Raw genomic sequence first — 13,722 nt, 5'->3', positions numbered from 1 at the left:
AGTGGGTGGTCATGAAGAGTCTGACAAGAATGTAAACATTCCAGTACCACCTGGTGGGAAACAGTCCTAGCGGGTTAGCCAAGTGTTATTTTGTTTTATTTTGTATGCCGATTACACTTAACCCTTAAACGCCGAGCCTCTATTTACAAAAACGTCTCCCGTATGCCGGCGGCGTTCGGTGAGTTAGCGCCAAAGCGGAAAAAAAGTTTTTTTCAAAAAATCACAGCACGCTTAGTTTTTAAGATTAAGAGTTCATTTTTGGCTCCTTTTTTTTGTCATTGCCTGAAGTCAGTATGCAACTATCAGAAATGAAAAAAATATCATTATCATATATAAATATTGGAATATATGACAGCAAAAAAAAAAAAAAACCACGCTTATAATTGTATACAAATCGCTGTAAGCACAACGGTTAAAGCTAATGAGTTAATTTTTTTAGTTGTATTGTACACTAAATTGCGATGATTTTGGTATATAACAAATTGTAAAACGATCAAAGCAACACAGAAAAAATATCACAAAATGATGCATGAATTTGTAACGTGCGGACGTAAAAAAATGTTTTTTTCAAAAATTCACCATAAATCGAAATATTGTGCTAGAGACTTCCCGTTTGTTGAAAAATGAAGCTAATTGATTGAATATTACTAGACTGTAAGTGTTTTAGCTTACAATTGCAGTTTTCGACCATTTCGGTCGAGTTAAAGTTGACCGAAAGTCGAATTTTTCTATTTATCGTGATTTATATGAAAATATTTCAAAACTGATAAAAAGCTACAACCATGAGTTATTTTCTGTTGTATTGTACATGAAATTGCGCACATTTTCATATATAAAACTTTATGTAACGACTAATATAAAAACGGTGCAAATATTACGACAACGAGACGAAAGAATTTCTGAGATGTTGGCGAGTTACAGCGCAGAGCGTAAGGAAAATTTTTTTCAAAAATTCACCATAAATCGAAATATTGTGCTAGAGACTTCCAATGTGTTGCAAAATGAAGGTACATGATTGAATATTACTAGAATGTAAGAGTTTTAGCTTACAATTGCGTTTTTACCATTTCGGTCGAGTTAAAGTTGACGAAGGTTGAAATTTTGGCAGTTATCGTGATTTATGTGAAAATATTTCAAAACTGATAAAAGTTACAACCATGAGCTATCTTCTGTTGTATTCTACATGAAAGTGCGCATATTTTCATATATAAAAGTTTATGTAACGACTAATGTAAAACGATGCAAACATTACGACAACATGACGAAAGAATTTCTGAGATGTTCGGCCGAGTTACCGTGTGCAGACGTAAGGAAAAAGTTTTTTTTTTTCAGAAATTCACCATAAATCGAAATATTGTGCTAGAGACTTCCAGTTTGTTGCAAAATGAAGGTACATGATTGAATATTACTAGAATGTAAGAGTTTTAGCTTATAATTGCGTTTTTTTACCATTTCGGTCGAGTTAAATTGACCAAAGCTTGAAATTTTGGCAGTTATCGTGATTTATATGAAAATATTTCAAAACTGATAAAAGCTACAACCATGAGTTATTTTCTGTTGTATTGTACATGAAATTTCGCACATTTCTATATATAAAACTTTATGTAACGACTAATATAAAACTGCAAACATTACAACAACGTGACGAAAGAATTTCTGGCGCGGATGTAAGGAAAAAGTTTTTTTCAAAAATTCACCATAAATCGAAATATTGTGCTAGAGACTTCCAATTGGTTGCAAAATGAAGGTAAATGATTGAATATTACTAGAATGTAAGAGTTTTAGCTTACAATTGCGTTTTTTGACCATTTCGGTTGAGTCAAAGTTGACCGAAGGTTGAAATTTTGGCAGTTATCGTGATTTATATGAAAATATTTCAAAACTGGTAAAAGCTACAACCATGAGTTATTTTCTGTTGTATTGTACATGAAATTGCGCACATTTTCATATATAAAACTTTATGTAACGGCTAATATAGAACGGTGCAAAAATTACAACAAAATGACGAAAGAATTTCTGAAATTTTCGGCCGAGTTACCGCGCGGCCCTAAGAAAAAAGTTTTTTTCAAAAACTCACCATAAATCGAAATATTGTGCTAGAGACTTCCAATGTGTTGCAAAATGAAGGTACATGATTGAATATTACCAGAATGTAAGAGTTTTAGCTTACAATTGCGTTTTTCGACCATTTTGGTCGAGTCAAAGTTGACCGAAGGTTGAAATTTTTTGTAGTCGACGTACGGTACATCCACTTGGCACCCAAAAGACAATTTTAGTCGACGTATGATACGTCCAGTAGGCGTTTAAGGGTTAATGGCATGAAGATATAAGCTAACTTTAAGGGGAGTGCAGGCTTATATAGAAATAATGCTCCGATTTTTATTAAATTTTTATATGTTATACATATATATAAGGTGATGTTCCAGAAAAAAATTGAGAGTGATCGGATGATTATTTTGGATTTTATTAAAAAAAAATTTAAAAATTTAGCAAATTAAAAATATTTCTCCTCCTTCATTTTTAGAACTATTGCAATGCAGCTTCATACACAGAAAGTATATCATAGTAGGAAAAAAATCATGGGAAGAGTTTTTCTATTTTTCCTTTTTTTTTTGGATGGGGGCGAGGGGGGGATTTTCCCCCAAAATTTGTATAATTCAATCATCACGGGTTCTTTGCCAACCTAAGAAAAAATCTAGCCATACCAAAATATTCATCTTTCTTTCCTCTTTCCAATGGGATATTTAACTTTAAAATTGGCTTAAAAATAAAAAAAAAAGTAGTTAGCGTTTGAAGTGCAAAAAAGTGAAAACTGAGAAAAACGACCGTAAAGGTCGACAAGTGTTTTTTTTTTTTTTTTGGCACTCGTAGAAAAAACTTATCTTAGAGCATTATTTTGGTTGATTTCTGGCTCCAGGTCACCCCCCCCCCCTTTATAAAAAGGGGTATTATTCGCTCGAGGCAAGGGTATCATCAAGTACCACCTGACTCATTGTTGCCTGGTTTGAAACTAAAAAACTAAAAGTTTAGTAGCTACTAGGCTGATATTCTTGACTCATTTTCAGTCGTTTTTTTCACTTGTTTGGTCTTTTTGGTCTTTGGAGTTTGATTTTCAAGCCTTTTTGTCTCTTGAATGAAGAACTTCTATACTTTAACTTGTGCCAAATAGATGTGTTAGTAAGTTGAATTTCTCACAGCCGAAGTTGTGTTCAATTTCCTCAATATTTATCTCACTCAGTTGATGGTGCTGAGATTTTCCATTGCTAATTCACTTTGCTGGGCCACTAACTGTAAACCTACACGATTGGCACTTCATTAAAATATCAGTATCCCATCTATTGGCAGAGACTTTGACCTGAACTTTACCCCTGCAATTTCCTACCTTGCATCTAATACCCGACACTATCTAACTGAGATCTAGATATAATGAACTTGTCATCATATACTCCCTTTCCATTATTCTTTATTCATTTCATCAACTGTGAGTGTATTTGTGAAGGTGAAAGTATATAGATTGTATTTAGAGTTACTGTATGTAAAAAAAACGGCAAAAAACACCGCAAATAGCAAAAAAATTGCTCAGAGTAAAAAGTTGCCCACCGACCGCTTTCAACGTTTGGGGGCAACTGACTTGGCTTTGTCTCGGCAGTCGGCACCCTCTCTTAACCAAGCAAAAGCCATTATTGTTGCCAGACGTAGGAGATAAGGTGATATAAAAATCAAAATAATTAATAAATTAGGCGAATAAAGGAAAAAATGACAATAGTCATTAGGAGACAAATGTCAGCCCTACCTCACCGTGTGGGGAGCAGAGGCTCAAAACCCCATCAATTTTAATATTTCGAAAAAATGCTTTGGTCACATGATAACGAAGGTGTTCCTCATATCTTGCGGCCATTTAACCATTTTTTTTAAATTTCAAAAATATTCATAAAAAATCGAAGAGTGTTCTCCCCTTAACAGTAGGTAAGTATCCAAATAATTAATTTTATCATGAAAACAATCATTTAGTGTTCATAATATCTGCTTTTATTGCAAATAGCCTGATAGATGAAAACAGGTAGTTACATATACTCAAAAGGGTTTGTTCTGAAAGAAAAATATTAACATCATAATAGTTTATTAGTCCCAAACCTTTTATATATACAGGCAGTCCTTGGTTAACGGTGGGGGTTCTGTTCCTGGCCAAGCGCAGCTAACCGAAAATCAGCGATAATAGTACCGATAAAACCACTTAATGGCGCCGCTAACCAGATATCAGTATCGATAACCGGTTATCAGCACCGATAAACTGCTTACTGATGCTTTTAAACTGGCTACCAACACCTTTAAACTGCTTACCAGCGCTGAAAATCTGGTTAACAGCATTGCTAGGTAAACGCCGTTAACTGATGCCGCCAGTAAATGGGGACTGCCTGCACACAGTAAAGTACAGTAAAGGTAAAGGTCTAACACTAGTATTAAATATGCTGTTGTCTAGTGGCCTCATTGAAATTGACAATGCTTATTCAAATTTTTTTTAGTACAGGTAGTGCTTTAGTTATGATAAGTCGCCTTGTGATACGGTAATTCGATTTTGCAGTGGGGTTAGCAATTAATACCGATACAATAATATTTTGAAAATATTTTTAAATTTTACATGTGACGGGTTCAGGCAGAAGCACACAATCAGGCAGCGTACGGTGTACAATACGTTAGCCTGAGAGGCTGGAATAGGGTACATCTAGCTCTGAGATGACCTCACTTGCTCTCGCTGTTTAGGAAGTAAAATTAGGTCAGTGTTCGTTTGGGATTTTGAGCGTTTGACTGTAAGTATAGTACTCTTTAAAACTCAAATTCTTGTAATACAACACTGTATCAGTATGTATGCCAAACACCCAAGTGAGTCTCCTGCTGGTAGTACGAAAAAGAAGAGGCTTTCCATCACTTTGGAGCAGAAAATGAAAATTATCACTCAGCATGCTACAGGAAAGGCAGTCATGGTAAATGCACGTGATGAGCATCTATCGCCGTTAGTGGTGTCCACTACCCTTAAAGACAAGAAATGGATAATGGACGGTATAAAGGCATCTGCTTCAGTTCATTCAACAATTTTATGAAAGAAGAGGATAGGGTCTTTGGAAGAAATGGAGTAGTTACTGGTCATGTGGATGGAGGACTAGATAAAAAAGCATGTGCCACTCAGCCTCCTGACCATTCAAACAAGGGCTTGCATACTTTTCGAGGAACTAAAGAAAAACAAGATAACCACAACAAAAGTTTTTTAGCAAGTGCTGGATGGTTTTGTCATTTCAAAAACCACCATAATTTTCATAGTGTGAAAATTAGCGGTGAAGCAGCAGGTACTGATGCCGAAGGAGCCACCTAAATTTAAGGATGCTTTGCATAAGATCGTTATTGATGAAGGGTACTTGTCAGAGCAAATCTTAAATGTTGACGAAACAGGACTGTATTGGAAGCGTATGCCTCAGTGGTCCTAGATCTGTAAAGAAGTAACAACGATGCCCAGGTTTAAGGCATACAAAGATCAACTGACACTTCTGCTTGGGAGAAATGTGGCTGGGTATAAACTTAAGACAGTCGATGATTTATCACTCCGAAAATCCAAGGGCATTAAAAAGAATCGTCAGGCGCACTCTTTCTGTGCATTACCTTCATAATAAGAAAGTATGGCTGACTGCAATGCTTTTCGAAGACTGGTTTGTGCATTGCTTTATTTTATTCCAGAAGTGAAAGATTATTGTAGAGAAAACAACATCCCCTTCAAAATTCTGCTGATTCTAGACAATGCTCCCAGCCACCCTCAGCACATCAGAGGTATTAACGAGAATGTAAAAGTTGTTTTTCTGCCACCAAACACAACTTCTCTCATACAACCCATGGATCAGGGTGCTGTGGTTATTTTCAAGGCATATTATCTTTGGAACACGTTTGCTCAGGCTGTTCAGGTTACAGATAATGAGGAGAAAGATCTCAGAACTTTATAGAAAGAATTCAGTGTTCTGAACTCCACTATGAACATTGGAAGGGTGTGGAAGGAGGTAAAGAAAGATTGTATGAATGGGATTTGGAAAAATCTGCTAGAAGTGTAAGTGAACTCATGTAAAAGTTTTGATAAAGATGAAGTTGTGGAAATTAATAAAAAGATCTTGACACTTGGCAGAAATTTAGATTTAGAAGTTGATGAGGAAGATATCCAAGAACTTATACATGTGCTAGATGTAGAGCTTATGGCAGAAGATTTAATTGCACTTGCAGAAGAGAGAAAAAGAGCAGAAGAGGAAGAAAATTGAAGAAGAGCCAGAGCAAAAGTTTATGACAAAAGCATTGGTACAGGCATTTGCCTCATTTGAACATGGACTGAAACTTTTAAGTGAAATGGATGGGAACATGGAATGGTTTGCTAAAGTTGACAGAGCATTTCAAGACTCTGTTCCATGTTACCAAGTCATTTATGAAGAATGAAAAAAATCCACTGTGCATGCCACAATGGATTACTTTTGTAAGAAACTACTCCACTGCCATCACCTTCCACCACCCCTTCCCCCACATTTGAGCCTTGATCCTCTACATCTCGTGACAGCTCTTTCCTTGAAACACCTGAACCAACAAAAGAAGAAGTACTATCTAAAGAGGAGCAAGTTGATGATCCTGCTGCTTTATCATCCCCCTCCTCTTCTGATTTTTAGTTATACATAACAATCAACAGCCTGACACCGTTCAAGTATGCTGACAACGGACCGAATCTTAGTGAGTACCCCTTACAGTACATGTCTGATTCTTGTTTGTGTTATTGAATTTCTTTTTGTACTGAATTATCATAAGTCAGTGTGCATTGAACCTCCAGAAATAGCTGATATTAATAATTACTATACCATATATGTATAGAGTACAGTATACTTTAGGCTAGACTACCCTATACGGTATGTACACTATATACCATAGTGTAGCCTAGGCTAATTCTTGTTTGTGTTATTCAGTTTCTCGTACTGAATTATCATAAGTCAATCTGCCTGAGCCTCCAGAATTAGCTGATATTAATAATTACTATACCATATATGTACAGAGTATACTGTATAGTGTAGGCTAGGCTACCATACTGCATACAGTATGTATAAATGGTACTTAAGTATACCTTAGTTTAACCAGACCACTGAGCTGATTAACAGCTCTCCTAGGGCTGGCCCAAAGGATAGATTTATTTTATGTGGCTAAGAACCAATTGGTTACCTAGGAACAGGACCTACAGCTTATTGTGGAATCCGAACCACATTACAGCTAGAAATGAATTTCTATCACCGGAAATAAATTCCTCTAATTATTCATTGGCCAGTTGGAGAATCAAACGTGCTGGCTAAGAACGGTACCCACCCGTCCAGTGAGGAACTATAAGTGGTACTGAATACTTTAGTGTAAGTTAGGCTAAATTGTTTGGGATGCATATTTTCCAACAAATGGTGGGGTTTTTGGAACCTGACCCCATTTGTAAGTAGGACAATACCTGTACTAATTTTAGTGACCAAAGGTTGTTATTTGCCTTGGAGTATTTACATTTTACATGTAGACAAAGTAATTATGAGTTCGTACAGTATATTTTGTAGCAGCCAGATTGTTATTTTATATGTATTTCCACTTATTCTCTGTTGACACAGTGGTAATTATACAATAGAAATTTACCTCGATAGCTATTAGCCAGTTTCCTGATATTTGTTAAAGCTCATTGGTAGTGACAATACAACAGACATTTTTTATACAGGCAGTCCCCGGTTTACGACAGGGGTTCCGTTTTTACGCTGCGTCGTAAACTGAAAAATCGTCGAAAATCGTCAAAAATCCTAAGAAAACGTAACTTTTAATGCTTTGGGTGTATTGAAAACGATGTAAACTGCATTTTTATTGAGTTTTTCATCAAAGAAACCTCAAAATTTTGATTATTCTGCCGTTTTGGAGCCATATTTCCTCCGTCGGATCGGCGTACGACGCGTCGTAACCCTGGAACAAGCGTCGTAAACCGGGAAATAATTTTTGATTAATATATTTGAAAAGTGTCGTAACCTCGGAACGTCGTAAGCCGGACCCGTCGTAAACCGGGGACTGCCTGTATATGAAGTACTATTTTCTGCCAATTTAGGGAAGTCTTGTCCATATAGCAAGTATTTTGTATGACAGAGAATGCCGTAGTAATGTTGACTTCAAAATTTGGATATGCCTAGTATACATACACAGTATATAAAACAGATTTTGAATACTCGAAGTTTCATTGCTATTATTTCAGTGACTAAAAGCTACTTTTTCCTCAGCCTCAGATGACGGTTCTGTATTAGTGGTCGATGTTGGGACATTAACATTGTCCCCAGCTCTGTTACCACCGAAGGTTGAAGATAATAGTAAAGTGTCAGGTAATCAAATTACTGTTATTTCTTCTGTGTAAGCAAATCTTCCCCTTATATACTGCAACTGTACAATTCAGAAATTAAATCCCATAGCAACAAATTGGATAGAATGTGTGTACAGTAGTTTTTACAGATGTTATATGAATACTGTATGTGAAACTAGGTAAATCTCAGCGACATAATATGCAAAAACTTTTTTCCAGGTGTTCGTGTGATGCATCGCAGTAGAGTGTGTTACCTCACAACTTTAGATGTTAGCTTTCCTCATTTGGAACTCCCACAAGACTGGGATATATCACAGACTTGTGCTTCAAGGCAACTTACTGGGAATGGTATGTCCTGTATATCTCTGAAAACATTGATATCCATAATTACATCATCTCTGTGGTTCTCGTTTACCCTCATAACCTTATTGTGCATCACATTCACCTTCAGTATTCGCATAAAAACATATTCATCCTCTTTCACTTGTCATGTTAGAAAATCAATCAAGTTCTCATACACCAGTGTAGAACTTTCAGTAACCTAGTAGATTTTAAGTGTTTTCCATGTACTGTATGTAATATTCTATTACATCAAAATGGGAGAAACAGAGTACTGTACAGTATATGAATTAGTATAGGAAACAGGCAATCTACCTCCTGACATGCAGTTTGTCATACTCTCTCTCTCTCTCTCTCTCTCTCTCTCTCTCTCTCTCTCTCTCTCTCTCTCTCTCTCTCTCTCTCTCTCTCTCTCTCTCTCTCTCTCTCTCTCTCTCTCTCTCTCTCTCTCTCTCTCTCTCTCTCTCTCTCTCTCTCTCTCTCTCTCTCTCTCTCTCTCTCTCTCTCTCTCTCTCTCTCTCTCTGGAGCACCAAATGAGAAACTAGGTCTATTAGCATATGATAAAATCCTATGTGTGCTCATGTCGGGAGTTCCACAAGGAATAATACTACAGTACCTGTAATCCTATTCATAATAGTGCAGTGTTAAAGATGAATGAGCATAAGATGAATTTAGAAAAATAATTAAAAGCCAAACAATTAAGTAATACACAAAGTATTACTTACTATGTACTGACTGGCAGAAAGTAACAGAAGTTAAATGTACTATACCAGAGTATTGTTAACAAGTCTCACTTTGTACATGCTGTATACATACATAAATACGTACATACAAGGATAGAAAGCTTATCAGCAGCGCGTCTTCTGCCTGTATACACGTTGCCACTCTTCTTTTATTGGCTCACGCTCTATTCTTATGCCATGGATGCTAAGACCCTTCTGTCTCAAAACCTCTTCCACCCCATCCAAAGAATGTTTTCCCAGCTTTCTCCAAAAATTTTAGAACTGCACAACCTATCATTGTCCATTCTTTCTATGTGATCAAATCACTTCAAAATGCAGTTACCTCATGAATAACATGAGGGTTTCATTTCTGGAGAGGTGGTGTTATTTAAATATAGTTTTCCCAAAAGAAATTATATTAATAAGGAGAGCTACACTCCTGGATCTGGCTTTATCACAATCCTTGTGTCAACTGGACGCTTAAATTCACCATATGAGGCTCAATTTACACTACATAAATAGCTGAGTGAGAGAGAGAGGGAGAGAATGCAATTTCTGCCTTATTTTTTCTTGACAAAAATTTTCATATTGTTGTACATATCGAGTTGATTATTTTACAATTTCTTTATTGTGCAGGTCAAATTATTGCATTTTTACAATAATTATTGAATGTCTGAGAACCCTGGGTTAGTTTCCTTCTCTAGCCGCCATTAGGTAGCATTGTTGATTGTGATGTCATTGCTACTCAGGATCATCCTCGGCTTGCAGCTTGATTTGAAAACGATACTAATGAGTAAATTAGTGTTAAATCAAAAAAGGATTTTGACAAAGGAAAAATCTATTTCTGGAGAGGGGCCCGTGTCACCCGGTGAAATAGTCCATTCAGCACTTATTTCTAGGTAATTCCGTTGCTAGATACCAGAGAAAGCTAAATGAAATGCTGGAGTTACTACCCCCAGAGCGAGCTCCACTAGATGGAGTCGTGTATGGAAAAGGGTGAACTACAAAAACACGGAACCTTATCCTATAGAGATTCCCAATGTCAAAAGTCCCAACGAGAGAGGTGCCGATACAAGCCCATGCACTACTCGCGGACTGTATACAAGGCAACACTAGTCGCATTCCATGTTAGCACCCACCTCACTAGAATGAAGTTTATGAAGGGAGGGAGAGAATGAAAAACAGGGGTGGGTCACCGGGTGACACGGGCCCCTCTCCAGAAATAGATTTTTCCTTTGTCAAAGTCCTTTTTCTGGATCAATGTCCCGTGTCACCCGGTGAAATAATAACAGAGAAATAAACATCATTCTTATGCTATTAAAGACTTAAATAGAAACGTTGAAAACTAGGAGAATTCTACATTGAACATTAGTAAGGTCCTCTAAGTTCATGTAATGAAAATAATGTAAGTGGTCACCGTCTAAGATCATGAGCTTAGAATAGCACCTGAATAGGCTTGTATTAAGAAAATACTTCCTGCCTAAAAGCAGACCCAATGACAGTGCCCCCTTTTTTTAAAGGAGAGGACCTGACAAAATTGCGAGGTCCTGTCTAAAAAAGCCTGCAAGGAGAAAACTGGACACAGAAACAGACCTTGTAAAAGGGGAGTACTTTCCAAGGTGACCACCGAAAATGAGGACCTTAAATTGTAGATAGAAAGTTAGGGTGAGGAATTCACAACACTACCCCTGATGAGGGGAAACCAAAATGATTGGTTCTGCCAGACAGGGCAGACAGTACAGGAAAACTAACACTAGAAGCTAAGCTGATTAAAAAAATTTTGGGGACCTCTTTAACAAGGAAAGGTAAGAACAAGATGATTGTTGGTTACCGAAGCTAACTCCGATACATAACTCAAAGACCAGGAAACCGAATGTGGACGGAGTACTGTTCTTAGACGAACACAGACCTTAGGGATGAAAGTTAAGAGCCTGTGAGTCTGGTTCCAACAAAACACTTTCCTCGAGGCCAATGCGGCCGCATCAGTACTGTAGCTTCAAAAACTATGTGAAGAGTGCTAGTTACTTAACTGCAGAACCATACTGCAGTAGAGTAGGATCCCTTAACTGATTTCAGGAAAACAGTAATAACAGGACCAATATCAGTTTCCTCCTAAACTGTAAGATTCACAAAGACCACAAAGCCAGGACATCAGAGTTTGAGGGGGCTGGCGAGGCTGAGTTTATACCAGACGGGACAGCTTGATAGTTTGTGGCTGAATTGGGTTGCAAACAGACCTACTTCCAGGCCCAGGAAAAGGTCACAAGACTACCTGAATGACGCTCCGTCTAAGGACTATTCCGACACCAGGGGAGGCCCTGGATAGGGAAAAAGCAGTGACTTTTTGGACCCCTACGAGAAGGGCGGTAGACAGAGGCACCTCGTCTGTTGGTTATGGAGAAGAATGAACCATAACCTGAACAAAGCAATTCGAGTCCAAAACCACTTGTTTACGCAGCGCACTATTGCTGTTTTGTTCAGAACCAGCCTAAAAGGAAACCTCTTGGTGGGAAGAAGATTCCCAAGGACAGGAAGACTGTCACCGCCCTCCAAAGCGTTGATATGGAACTGCCGGGCGTGACCGACTAAGTACCATGTACTTCATTGGGCCAAAAAATATCCACCTCACCCGCCCAGAGAGGTGACGGTGTGGAATACTGAGGCCGGAGGGGAAAGCTGGAGAGAAACTGACTTCGGTAAGCACTTGATAGTTATGCAAGGCCGGAGGCCACTATTCAAGCAGGAGGAATCAGGGAGACACGTCCCTGACTCCGCCATACCCCGGTCATAAACTCCAGCTTTGACTTCAGAAGGAGAACCGTCACTGAAGCAAACTGGAGAAAACCCAAGACCTTTTCTTGGGCACGGCGAGAGGTATGCTTGAGTTGATGAAATGATAGGACGTCCTTGCTATCTCTTTCCACTTCCACTGGATTCATAACTACGGAAGGCTACCCTCCTGAATCAGGTGGGATTCCTTCCTGGTTACTTAGAAGCCCAAAGACTCCAGAAACCAATTATAATGACCGGCGCCCTCAGGCAATTCCCGACACTGGGTGCCCAAATGAGCCAGGCAACTAGATATGCAGCTAGCATAGCCTCCTAATACCGGAACTGTTGAACTACGGTATTGTTCAAACTGGCAAAGACTCTGGAGTCGCATTGAGGAGGGCATGAACCTGAACGGGTACGCCTGCTCCCCGAGTCTGAATCCCAAGAAGGGATAGGACCTTTCTGCAACCAAGATGTGAAAGGAAGCGTCGGAAAGGTCTATAGAGGTGGTTACGGCTCCACGGCGCAGTAGGATCCGAACCCACAAGACTGTAAGCAACCGAGACTTGCCGCATGAAAAAGGAAAACAAACGGGACACGCCTGGAAAAATTTTCCAGTGGAAGGGAACTTCCTTGGCAGACTGAAAAAGCCTGACAGGCCATTCACAAAGACCCCCAGAACTCTGGCCGGAGGCTGATTGAACCTGATTGGGGGATGGGAACAACAGTCCAGCTCCACCCCGGGCCCTGATAACTATACTCTGGGCCCAGGAACTGGAGTTCCAGTGGCCCCGAAAATGGTAGAGCCTCCCACCCATATGAGAAATACTACAGGGAGGAGGCTTGATTGCCTCCCCTGAAGCGGATGCCTTCCCAATTTCTCGGAGAGGAGTAGGATGCTTCCCTGCTCCTATGATAACCCCGAGGGTCAGAGCCTCTGGCCAAATGTCTAGTGAAAATTCTTTCCTCAGGTTTTCGTATGAAGCAAAGAAAACTCCGGCGGAGGCACGTGGGGAGGTAGAGACACACGGGGTGTTACAAGGGGCTGATGTGTTGGCTGAACCTGCACACATCGAGGTGGAGGCTGGGAGTGAGAGCTGACGGCTGTCTAGGGGCAGAGACCTGAAGAGCCTGCACCACCGCCTGAGCAGGGGCTCTTGAACTACATGAACTTCTTGCGGACTTGGGACAGGTCCGGCAAGATCAGACCGTTCTGCTCGTAGGGTAGACACCCACGAGAACGGAGGCTCTGGGTAACATTAGTAGCCCCAGACGGGCCGTAACAACGCCCACCTGGGGAAAAGATTAATTCTCCAGGTGAAACTGTTCATAAGATTTTTCAGCTCAAGGCGGAACGGGCAAGCCTGACTTACCCCCTGTTTCAGCTTCCGAAAATTGACTCCGGAAGCTTAGGGAGCTGTACGCTGAATAAATTAGAAGCGTAGCCCGGGGTTAGAAGATTCACTGTGAATGTATCTGTGATATCTGTCTCCCGGAAATGCCTCAGCGAT

General features: G+C 39.3%; 1 protein-coding gene across 2 annotated transcripts in view; it reads left to right on the top strand.

The window, feature by feature from the left end:
* Positions 1 to 13,722, top strand: part of LOC136844459 (uncharacterized) — a 264,237-nt gene that overhangs the window by 141,714 nt on the left and 108,801 nt on the right. For both annotated transcript variants that reach the window (XM_067113714.1, XM_067113713.1), the window contains 2 exons: positions 8,301 to 8,399; positions 8,597 to 8,725. In XM_067113714.1, the coding sequence (XP_066969815.1) occupies positions 8,301 to 8,399; positions 8,597 to 8,725 (228 nt within the window). The remainder of the gene's footprint in view (positions 1 to 8,300; positions 8,400 to 8,596; positions 8,726 to 13,722) is intronic.

Source organism: Macrobrachium rosenbergii, chromosome 12 (assembly GCF_040412425.1).
Source record: "Macrobrachium rosenbergii isolate ZJJX-2024 chromosome 12, ASM4041242v1, whole genome shotgun sequence".
NCBI lineage: Eukaryota > Metazoa > Arthropoda > Malacostraca > Decapoda > Palaemonidae > Macrobrachium > Macrobrachium rosenbergii.
Note: the sequence above shows the minus strand (reverse complement) of the source record. Positions and strands in the feature narration are given on the sequence as shown.